Genomic DNA, 16,096 nt, shown 5'->3' on the forward strand with positions numbered 1-16,096 from the left:
AAGTAATTAGTAGTGTAAGTGTGGTCTCGTTGGATAAGATCGTTATGACGAAATTTCTGGGTAAGGCTGTATTTTTTCCTCACATTGAAATAGCGCCTGAGGCGCTCGAAAGCTCCGTGTAGCTTTCAGCTTTTAATGATAATGATCAGGTGAGTAAAAAAAATTGCCGCGTAACTATTTAAATTGCGCCGCAAAACTCGCGTAACCTATATAATACCTACCCGTAGTGGGTATAGTTTAAGCGAGTTTAATGACCTATCCCATGTCTATGAAACATTTATGTATAATGTCTATAATTTAAATATGAAAGTTTGTTTGTTTGAATCTCTAATCTCAGGAACTACTAAATTGATAAAATATTTTTGTGTTGAATAATTCATTTATTGAGGAATGGAGCAGCAATAAAAAATATTGCGAAAACGGGAAAATTAAACTCCACGCGAAAGAAGTTGTAGACGCCGCTTGTCTGTAAACACTGATCAATGTATGATGTACCAAATCAGCAATGACTAATCGAAATTGTGCCATCTCGCCCGATCTGGCGAGTTAATGGCGTGTGAGATGACAAATAACCCTGCTTTTCCAGCAGTAATTATTTTTTATCAAATTCATTACGACATTGGGAAAATACAAGAACATACAAAAATACAACTGGGTTCTAAAATTAGGAAGATTACATGTCATTTTACAAAGGAAAATAAGAATAGTGACTAAAATTGCAATAACAAATTAACTGAATCTGAGGAGCGGCTCTTTATTTTTGTACATGAATGCTTTTCTAACAACCGCACTCAGTAACGTAATAACTTTAAAAAGTGATAGACGCCTTGGCTTGCTAAACAACATTGGTCATTCTACGTTAATAGCTTAAACTTAGCTAAAAACTGAAAAGAAAATGCTTTAAAGGCAAATATAAGTATAAGCTTCTTCGACGTAAATGAGGCATGGGAAGTTTGTGAGGATCGTACCAAGTGGCGTTCTTTGGTGTCTGCCCACATTTTATGGAAAAAGGCGTGCTTTTGTGTATGTATGTATCAATTAGGTATATGGTTTAATCGCACAATGTTAACACAATCGACAACGGATATATTGTAAATTTTATTATGCCTCATTATAATCACAGCAAGTAATTTGTCATGGGATTAGTGTTAGCACACGACTTATATTGCAATCTGCTACTGTTTTTCCTGTTAATCATGATGTGGGTAATTGTTTACAGTTCAATAGTTTGATAAAGTTCTAAATAGATTGTAAAAGCTTTAGCGATTAGCGATCTGCTACCGTCGATTACCTAAATTTGTTTAGGAAAAACCCGGACACTCATATCTTTGGGTTTTCCAGATCTGATTTTGCGATATACATATCGATCGGATATACGTGTTAATTGATCTATATTGGGACATTACATTTACGTTTGTGAATGAAACACACACAGTGGTCTTAATTACGAAGATTAACGTTTATATGAATACAGAAGCCTTATATCCTAGAGTGGTTTGAAAACTTATAAACGTCATTTAGTGCTAGGAAAATGGCTATAAAAGTAAGTATTTAATTCAGATTTCTCATTTTGCTTACCTTAAGAATGTATACATTAAAATTTAAGTTATAAAATTTTTGTATGTTCGCTGTTGTAAACACTAATAACTAAAGGATTTGTACAAATAATAAAATCAATTTTAAAGTATAATGTGTTTTATTGGAATGTCCTTTATAATACATACAAATTATATCTATAAATAATTGAACCTTCAAGCTGTTACGAGGAAACAATCCAAATTTAAAAAACATGGAGGTTAACAGTAATCGCTTTGGTTACTTACCTATCAGTAAAAATTACATAACATAGGCATTGTTACATTAAGACTGGTACAGAATTTGAACAAATAAAAAAAAACGCGTCGAATTGAGAACCTCATTTTCGAAGTCGGTTAAAATAATAATTAGCTTCATGTCATGGTTTGTGATGTACTGTTTTTAATCACAATTAACCGTCTTATTCATAAACAAACCTATTTTAGTTAAAAAGCTACTACAATGTGTTTTCTCTCTTTCATTTCGCTAAGGAGTGAAAGAAACAAAACACTTTGTAAGCCTTTCATAAGTTCATATCTTTTTATGAATAAGAGGGTTAGTATTTTGACAAAGCCTGTACTAGCCGCCCGGTGAACACGTAATAACTTAGGTATACCTTAAAAGTGAGTGGTGGGAAAAACTTATTTAAACACGTACAACTTATATATCAATTCGGAAATATTTTGTTTAGTACCCACAGTAACATTTTATAAAAAAAATAGGCGATTTTAGCTGTCATCTTTGTATACGTATAACATAATTTATTCAAGCACAGACATATAAAAAGTCCTCTAAAACTCAGCTTTTTAATAATAACTGTGACACAAAATGTTTAAACTATTCTTTTAAATGTAATATTGTAACAAGAAAATCAGCTCAATCTTTATTTACTTAATATCAACAGTATTTTTTAAACGTAGCTCTAAATCAACAACTTAGAAAGGCCGATGGATACAGTCTCTTTCATAATGCGCAGTAATGAATACACCAAGTAATTCGTAATTTTACAAAAAGCACGTGTACTTTATTATAATTTATTGTTATAATCATATCTAGTCGCAATCGGAACTAAAAACCAAATTATAAGGTTTATTAAAACCATAAGTAACAATTCGTTTAAATTTGTAAACCGAAATAAATTCTTAACAGACTTTCTATGCTCTTGATTTTAGCAAAACGATCTAAACAAAAAGTATTACAAAAAACGATGACTACCAAATAACTTTACTGTTTACAGTCAACATTAATTCTCACTCCAATACCGAAAACGATTTCATACTTACGTACCGTATTTAATCAAATTATATAAGAAAAGTTTAAGCTGCCATCCTTTATGTTTGTAGTCTCAATTAGGCCCATAACTGGAATACAATATCTTCGAAATTATCATCTATTCTTATCGTAGAGTTATATAGTTTGGGGTCGTTTGAAAAATGGATCTTCACAAAAATCTTTTCTTGTGATAAAAGTTCTATAGTATTTTATTAATTTTATGCATGTCTCAGCTTACGTACGTGTCTATTCGTAGGTATGTCTAAATGAAATAATAAAAAAGTGGCTTAAAATCAATAAGTCTGAATTAGAATAGATTTTGAAGACAGTGACGCATCGTTATTTTGTATATCTTTAGAAAAGGCAGCAACTACTAGTAGTCGAAACCAAAATAAATGCTAACATTTGGTTTCGTTGTATATTTCGGATCGCATATTTGTTGAAATATGTACTAACATCGATATTAACAAGCTCACAACATTCTCTTAAGTCTCTCCCGTTCACAATACGTAAAAATAAAGACTATGATAACCTAAACTAATAAAGCTTTGTTGGTGATTACACCTAATCCATGAGACTCATATTTACACAAAGTACAATGAAGTTGATGCTGGATAATGTTTGGATTATCGTAAATAAACCGATTCACAAATTTCGCATGTATTTGTAAATAAATGTACGGAATTGAAATTTCAGAAATGTATAGGTACTTTAGCAGGTATATGTAATTTCATGTAACATTAAGTGCAACTGGCGTAAACGTTATCTAGGTTTTATTATTACACGAGTAATATTTGTGCTAACGCGCTTTTTCTCTTATTGTATTAATATTTGGCAGGTTTCAAGTCTGTTTATAATAAGGATTACACTACTATAACTATATACGAGTAGTGGCAATACATTCAACAGTATTGCTATTACCAGTACAACTTATTTTAATCACCAAGTCGGGTGCTAGCGGGCTGCAAGCTGCTTATGCGCTCAATAATATAATAATACGTGTAAACTTAGATTATAGCAAACATTAAATAACAATCCCACTGAGCACACGACTTGTTCCATTACCTATAATAATTGGTGTTCACGTTACATCTTCTGTTCCCTTACAACTAGTCTAACAGTAGTGATCAAGAGTAAACAATAAGTTAAAGCCTACGTAGTATCAATATTTTATATGATAAACATACGGTAATAAATAAATATGTTACCCATTAACGTTCAACTTGTCCGATTTTTTACATAATACATATAAATAAGAAACGAGGCTTACCTTTAAAAGTGTATCTAAATACGTCAATTTAATTGAGACATTAACCTCAACTACGAGCAGCATAATTATATTTATTATATAGTAATAATAACAAACTAATCTATGAATATAATAATTATACTAATACCAACATATTACGTAAAATTTACGCCAAAACAAAGGCTTCACGTGAAGCACGGAAAAGGCACGAAATTCATAAGACATAGCGCATGTTTAACATTATAATTGATATACTATATAGTATATATCTTCATAAGAATAATTTAATAATTGAAACAGTTTCCTTACCCGAGAAGTTAATCATGAGTAAATAGCTACCATACTTAAACCTCAAGGCATTACTCATTTGTGTAATCTCGATGTTTATATGCAAAATTCAGATTGATCGAGAAAAGTTGAATATAAACAGTTTTCATGGTACAATGTAGTGTCGATCTGAAGGTTTCCATTGGTGTTTCTCTCTGTAGTGTTTGGTTCGAGTAGTAAGGTCTGATACCTTACTACTCTTACTTGTGAGTGAACGGGTCACTGTCGGTCGACGGTCCTCTTCAGCCACTGTGTGAAGTGTCGCAGTTGCCACACGGCACGCGCCGACTCCTCGCGCAGCCGAGCATTGTGCCGCCGCAGACGTCGAACCTACGTCACAAGATACATAATCTGTTACCAGCTCCCACAAATATACGAGTTAATTACTCGTATCTAAATCCCGGTAATTAATACGTCGATAATATTAAGTCTCTTGTTTCTGACTGACTTATCTGCTTCTGTAGTAAGTACATTATAATTACGTCTTGTTTATCCTTGACATCGAAACTTCCGGATTAAGGGTTTAACTTATACAATAAGATTCTTTACATACGGTGTTATTTTAATATGATTGCAATGAGCGTATTATCTTTGATTTCGCGACAGGTGTTCTGCTAACAAAAAAAAAAATAGCCAATCGTTGTGGATGTCTTCATAACGAAAATACAAAATGGCGAGCACACAGGAATGGTTACTTGCGTTCAACGCGTGTTGCCAGCTCAGCTCATTAAATAAACGTAAAAAAACGTCGTGTGCAAACGCTTTTACCGTAAACACCGTATTATTTTGATGACGAATTTACTTTACAACAATGAATCAATCATAATCAATATGTATATACAAGATAAAACGATAGTTAAAACTCATAACAGACTGATACAATCTTTTCTTCAAGGTTTTACTAGTACATGTGGGTCAAGTTTATGATTAAGGTCGATTGACTTCTCGTGCAAGTAAGCCCTACTTATTTTTGGTTTTAACAATAGACACATAGAAAAGACCAAATAAAATATCCAACAAGCAAATTTATCCAAAGCGGGATATGAACTTTATCTCAAAGCTAAATAAATATATATATAAGTAGTTTTATTTATTATTTCAAGTAGTAAAGTCCCTGTTTGCGAGTTTAGCACCCTTTCACACCGAAGGTATACTCGGTGCGTATGACCTCGTTATCATGTTCTCTATATTGATACGGGTACACGCCTGTATCACGATGTCGTATAAGTACGTGCACGCGTATAATATAAGACGTATGACTGATGAAGTATAATCCAAAAGAAATAATAACGTAGAGTATATACTACAACCTCAAAAACAAGTCCTAACTCTCCGGAAGTTACACACACATACACCAGGGGCCAATATTTGTTAATTTGATACTCAAAGTATATTCAGTACATTGTTTAAATTCAGACTCCTAATATTATCATTAACTAAACATTAAGGCGCGTTGATATAATTTACTGAAGAACTAGCATTTGCCCGTAACTTTGTGAGCGTGATTTGTGACAGAGAAGACAAAATTTTCATACAAACTTTCATCTCCTATTTATCCTCTTGGGGGTAGAATTGATCAAAATCGTTTAGTAACGGGTGCCTACGTCATAACATCTACTTTCATATAAAATTACAGGGCAATTGGTAGATCACTATGTCAGTCAGTCACCTTTGAGTTACATATATTCAGATACACAATGTCTATCATAAGCTGTACCTCTTCCTCGAGCTGGTGTCGTTGTCGCTGCTCGCTGGCGGCGTCGGCCTCAAGCGCCGCGACTCTCGCCGCCAGTCCGCAGCCGCAGCTCGGGGCCGGAGCACCGCCAGCCACTGTCCCACCGCCTGCGCTCGTTGTAGTACCGCCCCCAGCACTCGGAGTGCCCGGACTAGACTCGTTTGCCTGTTAATTATTATGTACATGTTTTAATACTATTTGGCAATCCTGTTTATGTTAGGACTAGCTTCTGCCAGTGACTTCTATGTGATAAGATTTCTGGGATTGACAGTATTCTATCATCTATGTGTTAATCTAGGTTATAAACTATGTGTATAAAAATTTCATCGAAATCCGTCCAGAAGATTTTTCTCGAAAGAGTAACAAACAGCTATATATCTATTCATACAAACTTTCGCATTCATAATAATAATAGGACTTGTAGGGTTTTTTACATTTTAGCGACAGTTGTTATGGCTGCAGATATATATTTTAAAAATACCACCCTGTATACAACATTGCATCATTCAAACACGTTAAAATTCCCAAGGCAGTTTCCTTCTCAGTCTGATAAATAATAATTAAACGATTATCTATTACGTTTTCTGATTTCCTCAGTTAATGTCATTTATAAGTAAATCACGTTATCTATTAAAAAACTAGGAACTGTTTGAGCCCTCGGTCGTCAGTTAAAAATATAATTTTTCTAGTTCTTGTTCAAGTCTAGTTAATAAACATTTCTCATACATATGCCAGCAATAATAGCCAAGTGGTTTAATTTGCGCCTCCCAGGCAAGTGGTCGGGGGTTCGTACCCGAGGCAACAAATCGATGAGTTTTAGAAGTTATGTGAGTATTAAAAAGAATTATCACTGGTTCCAACGGTGAAGAAAAACATCGTGATGGAATGCAACCTTGCAGAGTTCTTTAAAAACGGACCACGAAGCTTTGCAAAGTCTCCAATCGGGGATTGGCCAGCGTGGTGGACTCAAGGCCCAACTCCTCCCTCATTACGTGAGGAGACCTTTGCCCAGCATTGGATATTAATGGGTTAATTGATTAGCTTTATGGTAATAATGTCCAACGTACTTTTTCTACCTCATTACCAAACACAAATAGATTAATATGTAGTAGATATAGATAGCAGAAATAAATATCAATTATATCTTTGACGTGACACGATTCATATAAACCTTGTACGTTAATCTAACCGTGTGACACAGATTAACATCTAAAGCCTGGGTCGGATTAGGAGCCTACATAAAGCCCCTAATACTTTAGTAATATAATTAGCTTCAATCCTTGATTTAATTCTTGAAAAACTAACCATGTGCATAATCACTTTTTTCTCTTATTGTATGCTTAGCTACGGTTATTGATCAACCTAGGGTCAAAACTTTTCAAGTCGCCCAACAGTCCGTTGTCAAACGTGACTTTACGACTGTTATCCGGAAAATTCCCGGGACTGATTTAACGTGAAGACGAACCGCAAAGACGCTCAGTTCCATTACCATTAAGCGGTCAGCGATCTATGGAAAGACCGCATCAACCGTTAATCATTGCCGCCATCACGGATCGTTTGCCGACCGGAAAGCGAGGCTATGAGGGCTTGTATATTCACTGGCTAACATCCACTCAAAAGTGGTATACCGTATAGAGCAACTTAGACTAAGCTTATTACAAGATTAGTTCAAACTAAAATCCGTTTAGCATCACAAAGATCTGAAAGAAACAGTACGCCGTATTTCGCTCCATGAGTTGCGTCAATCAGTTATCGCAAGAAACAAGGTACTGTTACAGATACGCTTAAACTCAACTTCAATTTTGTTTCATACTATAGATTAGTATAGATAATAACGTTATCTTACCACAGTGACGTCATTCCAATTGTCTGAGGTGGGTTCGTTGTTCAGTGTCTCCAGCGAAGGATCAGAGTTGTCCATCGATGGGTAAGGGTGCTCCTCACAGATCTAATAACAAATATTATATTTTAGATGTTATTATAGCGCTGAAAAGTGACGTATGCCAGTTACTACTACCATTCATATTATAACATGTATAATTATTTTTAAGGTAGAGGTGTATAAAACTTTAACCATTAGCATTGTTAGTTCAATTTGTGCGAGCCTATTGCCATTTACCAGACAAGTTACTTAACTCCGAGCTACTATTAAGATTTTTTTTGTAAATTAAATTGTTTGTAAAAAAAGCCGATAATACTTTGTCCCAACCAGGAAATCGAAGCAGAGACCTCATGATCGGCAATCAGATACAGTACCGATTGCGTCACACACGTCTTATAGGTAAAAAATAGTAAAAATCACACCTGCAGCATAGCTCTGGTGGCAGTGTGAACAAGCGCAGCCCAGTCAAGTGCGGCGGCGTCCGGTAGAGGCAATGGTGCTGCGCCGGGCGTGCCGCCCCCCGAGCCTCGGCCTTCTCCCATCTCAGCATCCATCATACGTATTAAGTCCTCCTACGAACAGTGTCATTGAACCAAGTAACGACTCTATAGCACATATAACTAAATACACATCTCGGTTGATTTATGGCAAGATATCTGTAGTTCGCTAAAATATAACAACAGTAGTAGAGCTGTAACCGGCTGAAATCAATATTTTTGACACTGTCTGTGAATCACAGAAGAGTGAAAATTTCTCAAAAGAATATAAGGAAGAAATACAATAAAAGGTATTCTAGAATTGATCTTGAAGCGTTTTATTTATTCTTTATACCACCGATACTACAACTTAAGCATTAGAATAAATACTAGTGGTATGAGCTACTCACGGTGAGCGAGGAGGTGTTGGCGGAGGCGCGCTTGTGTCGCGCGTGTCGCGGCGACGCGGCGTCGTCGTGGGAGCGCCGCCGCAGCGCCGCGTCCGGCGCCGGCGACGTGGCCGCCGAGCGACGACCGCTGCGACACGACCCGCCTGCGAACGCAATAATATGTTACAACCATGTAGGTACATGCCCGTATACGCTCATTCACGGAAGAGATCCATTAGGCCCTAATTACAGATGTTTGAAACAAAATAGCAAATCTATCGCCAAAAACACATTTTAATTCCAGAACACATATTTAAGATACTGTTATAGTAAGGTGTTGTTACCAGTGCCATAGCCGGAGCTGTCAGAGCGTGGAGGTGAGTGTCCCCGCTCGTAAGCGCGGCGTGGTCGGCCGGGCTGCTGTGCGTCAGCGCGAGCTAGTGGCGCCCACTCCTCTGCCGCTGAGTCGCATGGACATTTCGGACTTGAGGCAAATGTAACCGTCACCTGCATACATAAAATAAAATGTTTACTATTGTTCACCAGAAAACATTAAATCATGAGAATATTGGCGAAAAGTTATCATATTGTTAATGACAATATTTTTATATGGGGATTCAAGGGAGTATGTTACTACCATAACCATTTCACCTTCCGGGGTATACAACAATCTTGGTTCGATAATTTCTTAAAATAGGATACGCGACGCAATTTCCTTATTTTTTGTAAGTACGGTAAATAGTTCATTTATTTGGTATAGTGGTGGTGATACTAACGGTGACAGGATCTGAGGTCTTGAGCAGATCGACGAGTTGGTCGTGGTGCAACGCTACCACAGCGGCGCGGCACACCTCCAGTAGGCGCGCACCTGCTTTCACACCTGCGCGAGCTGCACATCCACCTGCTTCAACCAATGTTACCAGCCCGTCCGGCTGTACGTGGAACCCTACACACATATAAAACATTTTTAAGCAAGAGAAGCACTAAAACTTGTTTTTAAAATAATAATTTTCAGAAGGCGTTTTCTGACAAAGATGTTACAGATTATCTTACACTGAAGGTCTTTTGGGTTAAACAAATCGGTAAAGAAAATTGTACGCAATTACAAGTGAATATATAACAAATGACACCATGAGGGTGGTACCTATACATTAGTAGCCGTTTTAATAACGTATCAGCAGATGGCTACGAAGATTAAAGTTGAAATTTTCGATCAGAGTTGATAGAACAAACGTGTGACGTGGTCACTTACCGAGTTGCGGCGCAGCACCTCGCTCCAGTGACAGTTCAGACAGCAGGTGAGCGTGCGGCGGCGCGACACTGCGCAGGCGCCGCAGTAGCGCGTCGCCGCGGGCTCGCACGCGCACGCTCTCGCCGCGGTGGTAGTACACGCGTGTCCACCCACCGCTCACCACCCAACCTGAGGGAGAAATACATGTGAGAACGAACCGCTTACGAACTTGCTGTTAGAAAGTCATATAAACTTTTCAATAGGGTGACAGTGAGAGATGTAGTCTTTACTATCTAGTGAATGTCAGATATATCGTATTAGATAGGATGTAAGACAGCCCAACCATTCTGACTGCCCCAATGACTGGATAAATAATAATTAACTTGTATACTATCACACATTCTACTCTATAAACTTTACAAAAGTGATATAATAATTATCACGCAAATTAAGTGATCTTACAATAATAACTGTCTCAAAAATGAGAGGAAATTCTGAACAAAAAAGCAGAATAAATACCTAATAAAGAGTTTGTGGGTAGAACCAGAACTATTTGGCGAGTGGTGTCCTCGACGAATACCACGGTGTCAGCCGATACGCCCATGATGCAGTCTATAAGTGCCCCGCCTGCGCCTTCATCTTGCACTTGTACCTATAATTATTAAATTTATATTAAATTATAAATAACAAGTATCTAATAATAAAACTTCTTTAAAATTATTTTTGTTTGCTCACATGAAAGCACAACGCGCCTCCCACAAGTACGTCATTGGTGCAGTTGTCGATACGAGTTATTAACGTGTTGTTAGTTGAATTACTACCACTCTTCATAAGTAGAGACGAGAATAAAGCTGAAATAAAAACATCTCAAGTTAGTAAATTATGAAAAAATATAGTACTATGTGTAAGTGGTTAATTTTAGAGCCCTTACAAAACTTTTGTCCTGTTTCCACAGTGGTTGCGGTCACATAATTCTTTGCTAAATCTTTCAGGTACTCTTGTCGCGTACGCGTCGCCATGGTACTAAACTTTGGTGATTGAATTGCAGCATTTTCGCCATTAATTACCTAAAAATATTACAATTTCATTTTATAATTTATTGGAATTACGATATAAAACAAGTTGCAAGGCATTTGGACATATTGTTTACTTACTTTACTTAAAAGTAGATCAGTAAATGCTTCGCCCTTCGGGTAAACCGCACCATCCTTAATAGGAGGTCCAAATAAAGGCACTTCTTTAGCACGACTTACAGCTATACTGTAATGAGTATTCTCTGTACATGGATCAATAGCCCTAACTACAACAAAAACATGTTGGAACTGTGAACGAATGTTGCGCGGTGTAAACGGCGCAGCACCCGGCTCCTGGAAGACAATGGTTACAATATCGTTGCCTATATGACGTTTCCTCAATAGTTGCTGTCTATTATTTGGCGTGTATGGAAGCATTGTAGAGACGTGGAACATTATATCGCAGCCTTGGTATGTTGTGAAAACAGAGTATAACCCAGTGGAATCAGTTCTATTATCGAGTCCAGCCTTGTATTTATCAAAGTCTTTTAATCTCACTGTCTGGCCTAACATTTGAAGGAATTCTACAAATGCAGGCCCAGCTTCTTGGTTATTGTACATTTCTTCTTCTGTTGATTGACCACTCTTGCAGTACATAACACCGACTTTGTAGTGTCTGGTAACACACTGTTCATCTAAACGTAACAGCTGCTCTTCGGCACCGCCATTGTTTATACCAAGCCTAAAAATATATACAATATAAGACAATATTCATATAAAACAATAATTTGCAATAAAAAAGGCTACTAAAATGTGAATAAAATCTAAATTGTGTTTTGTTGAGTATGATGAAAGTATTTTACATACCGTAAACAACCAAGTTGTAATTCAGGTGTGACATATTCTAATACGTCTTTAGTGTTGTAAGTAGCGCTGTTATTACTGGGTTTGGTGGTTGGCAGAGCATCTTCTAATACGGAGCCACGGAGCGTGAGTAGTTCGGAAGTTCGTACTATAAGGCGGTATTGCCACGCGAGCTGCGTCGCTGGCGCTGATACATCTCCGCCGCCTCTACGTAGCTCGACACGCTCTTTTTTGATAGATATAGCTACTGGCCCAAGGTTTTCATCCATGCCAAACCAATTTTGATGTGCTAGAAATGTTTAATAAAACCTTTTATTAAGAATTATAATACTTAAACTAGTGTTGTGAGTTACAATCCACCTATCTATCTATTCAGCCCATTTCTACCTACTGTTGAGTAGGCCTCCCTTAGTAGGCATTTTTTACGATCCTGCGCTTGTCTCATCCATTGCAGGGTACAATAATGAATGTTTATTAAATCTCTAACCAATTGTTAAAAAAACTCACTAATAAATATGGTTGCTCGCATAAACTTACGTTGATTATAGAAATAGTTCCTATAGTACAAAGCCCCAAGATCTTGACTTTCTATCGGCAGTGGGGAAATAGACCTGGCAAATGGACAGCCATTTCTCCAATGCGTTTGGGCGGAATGTGTATGTGTGACTGGCGTAAACTCTAGCACAGAGATGCCGTAAGCTGCACGAGGGCGGTGCCAGCAACCGGACTGGCCTATGATAGCCCCACGGGCTGTTCTCCAACATAGCGAGACACATCTTTCTTCTTCACCTGGAATGGTAGACAAATAACATTATGTCTGTTATGTTTGAAGGTGTTTCCCTGCGAACAATGTTATTCCTATAATATAACAGGGGTAAGTTTACTGTAATGAAGTGGTCAGGTTACCAAACTCTGGATTACTATTGAGTATCTTGTAATATAATTTTGAAAAGCCCATTAGAAATTTATTTGACCTAAGAGTCAAACCGAAGTTCATGAATGAATGAATGCAGATGCAGATGTATATACCATCATTACCATCTGACATTGATGTTATTAGTTGATGTTCTATAAGTTATTTATTATTTTTATTTATGAATGTATTTATTTATTAGTTGATGTTCTATAAATTACTTATTATTTTTATTAATTAATTAATTAATTTATTAGTTGATGTTCTATAAGTTATTTATTACATTGAAAAAGACACCAAAAGAGTAAAAATAATAATGTTAGCATTTAGTAGTAAAAAACACTAGGTCTCACCCATAGTTGTTATTGCCTGAATGAAAAGTTATTTTAATAAATGAAAGTGTATCAATAAAAAAGGTTAATAATTGCACCGCAGCCAGTACAATCACATACAAAAACCATAAAAACATACAAGATAACTTAGTTACTATTTTATTGGTTTTGCTATTAGTTCATTTCAAATAGTCAGTTTCAAAAGTCATTAAATAATATGTTTCGGAAACTGGTTTATCAAAAAAAAATTGTTTGAAATTGAAACCAAAATGAATAAGTTCTTTATTTACTAAAACAAATAGCATAAAAATATTGATTAATTGTTTGAAAACATTCTAAATTCCCTGTAATACTACTCTAACATCAGTGAAATATTCTAGTGAGTGTTGTTACCAAGTGTACAATGTTAACGCATGACTAAGCTGCACAGCAATTATTACTGCATTAATGAATAAGTTATTGAATGGTAGCGTAAATGTATGAAATGTTGTATGGAATTTAGAATTACTAGTGTTATGATTAAGCAGTAAGAAATGAAGATAACAAGACAGTATAATATTATTGAATAAAAGTTCAAATTGTTATTTCAAAAGTGAAAATTATAACTTTAAACATTTGTATAGCATTTCTATTATCTAAATACTATAAGGCAATTACTTAGTTTGCTACCATGGCTAGTGAAATACTTTAGTACAAGCAATCCAAGGGGTACTAAAGTTTATGTTAATTCTTCAATAGTTTAAATAAAGTTATTGGTAATGGCTGTATGTTTACTTCAATTTGTTATGAATGTGCATGATGTTAATTTATCATTGTTATCTGATATTCAGTATCTTTATATAAATCATATTTCCTTGCAGTTCTAAATGATAACATGATAATCAGGTAACATAAAAAAGAGATTTATAATAATATCTATATAGAGAGGTAATATGTAGATAGGTAATTTAAGAGATTTGGCAGTTCAATGAAACAGCAAATATCCATACATTTTCTTTAAAATTGTTCAAATGTTTGCACACTAATCATAGAAGAATGTGTGTTCATTCAGTGTGTAATTGTTTAAGTATAAGCTACATTATTTCAGAGAAACAAAATGAAATAACACTAAATTCCTGTTAACTCTTGAAGTGAACCATTTATGGAAATCAACTGAGGGAAATGGGCTATCATGGTGTCTATGGGCAATTGGGAAGCATCCTGTCACTTAAGTACAATTATGCACTTAACCATCATGATAGTTTCAAGCAACACTAACATAAAGTAATCACTTTCCTCCTAGATTTGTGCCTATTTCATTTAATTGATATGTCATGTGCAATTATACATTTCTATGTCACCATAAGTATTAGTCATAAATAATTCATTCCTTCAATAACAATGTTAACTGTGAGAACAGAATTTGTGTCACCTGATTCACAGATGACACAATGGTTATTTTGTAGTAAATAAGAAGTAAGGCAAAAAGGTAATACAGATAATGTTTTGTATTGTTGATAGTTGTTGTTGTAGCATAATATACCCACATATGAAAAAGGTTATTGATCATAACATAAGTGTGAGATGACTTACCTCCTAATTCATTTCTGAAGAATGGACAACTTTCTATTAATTCATTAGATCTACCATCCCCAGTATCAGGTACAGTGTCTTCTCCAGGAGGAAGTCCACGAGTAGCAAGTAATGATGCAGCAGAGGCCCCTGTAGTAGTGTTTCGTCTTCTACTTAGTAAAGCTCCACGAATTTCAGCAGCATAACTCAAGTTGGCCATAAGTGATTGACAGTCATAATGAGCAAACTGCTTTCTCTTGTTGGCATCTGATAATGTAGAAAGATTGCCATCTTCCAGCGGCTGCCGTGCCAACGCGGGTGCAGCTCCTCCCCACAATTTGTTAAGTTTAAGTCGCGGTTTTGGACTAGCACTTGATCTAGGCTGTGGGCCATCAGCTTGGTCGGTATTAAGACCGTCGGATATTCTGTCGACAGTTCGGTTGAGTCCTGTTGGTTTGTCCGGTGCCGCGACACCGCTGTAGCTATGTACCATTGCGGGCAGTCGTTCGTTGGCTCCTCCAATCACGTCAATTGACCCGTGACTTCCATACTCACGTCGTAGGCCATTCCCCGAGGGATGTTCAGCATATATCAAGTCAAGACTTGAATTACTACGATAAATAACATCTCTGGCTTCCTTTCTTCTATTATCTGGAGCGTACATGGCATTATTTTTTCAAGCTTCTTACTTCATTTCCAATAACGAAAACAAATCGTTGAAGTCAACTTATCATCAGTGTTCACAGAAGAATATTCGATATCGATAACTCTTTACAATGTTTCTTACGTGCTAGCAAAATATGCAACTTGGATAAAAAAAGTACATACGAGCAAATTATGAAATAAGTTATTTTTGCACATAATCATAACAATATAAAAGTGCCTAGTTCCATGGTAAAAGTAATCTAACACTTTTGGTACGTAATTATTCTTCATTCACTTGAAATGTAACTAAAACAGTAAATAAAATATTTTTTTGCAAAACTAACTTGTAAGTCAATCAACCACATAAAACCACAGATACAAAACTTCAAAACAGATAATACGATTTTGTATAATCTGTGGAACATAAATTCTTCGGAGACCACAGACGGCTAAACATTATTTTAATCTGTAGCAGTAGTAAATAATTGCCAGTAAAATAAATATTGATAAAAGTAAAGAAATATTAATACCTTTTATAGGTAGTTCAGACCTATCTCCTAGGCCCTACCTAATATTAATATTTATATATTTAAATTCCGTAAACAGAGAGTATCTTTGCAACAAAGTCCACCAAGCTTGTGA

General features: G+C 36.0%; 1 protein-coding gene across 1 annotated transcript; it reads right to left on the reverse strand.

Annotated features, from left to right (window-relative positions):
• Positions 1-1,683: 1,683 nt before the first annotated feature.
• Positions 1,684-15,832, reverse strand: LOC142975358 (signal-induced proliferation-associated 1-like protein 1). The gene is made up of 15 exons (XM_076118147.1): positions 14,831-15,832; positions 12,551-12,802; positions 12,017-12,302; positions 11,291-11,891; positions 11,068-11,203; positions 10,872-10,987; positions 10,656-10,788; positions 10,158-10,325; positions 9,682-9,851; positions 9,250-9,412; positions 8,927-9,069; positions 8,463-8,612; positions 8,005-8,106; positions 6,141-6,323; positions 1,684-4,753 (listed from the first exon to the last, which is right to left on the reverse strand). Exons 1-15 carry the CDS (start codon positions 15,471-15,473, stop codon positions 4,643-4,645), a joined length of 3,357 nt encoding a protein of 1,118 aa, XP_075974262.1. The 5' UTR covers positions 15,474-15,832; the 3' UTR covers positions 1,684-4,642.
• Between the last annotated feature and the right edge of the window lie 264 nt (positions 15,833-16,096).

Source organism: Anticarsia gemmatalis, chromosome 9 (assembly GCF_050436995.1).
Source record: "Anticarsia gemmatalis isolate Benzon Research Colony breed Stoneville strain chromosome 9, ilAntGemm2 primary, whole genome shotgun sequence".
Lineage (NCBI taxonomy): Eukaryota > Metazoa > Arthropoda > Insecta > Lepidoptera > Erebidae > Anticarsia > Anticarsia gemmatalis.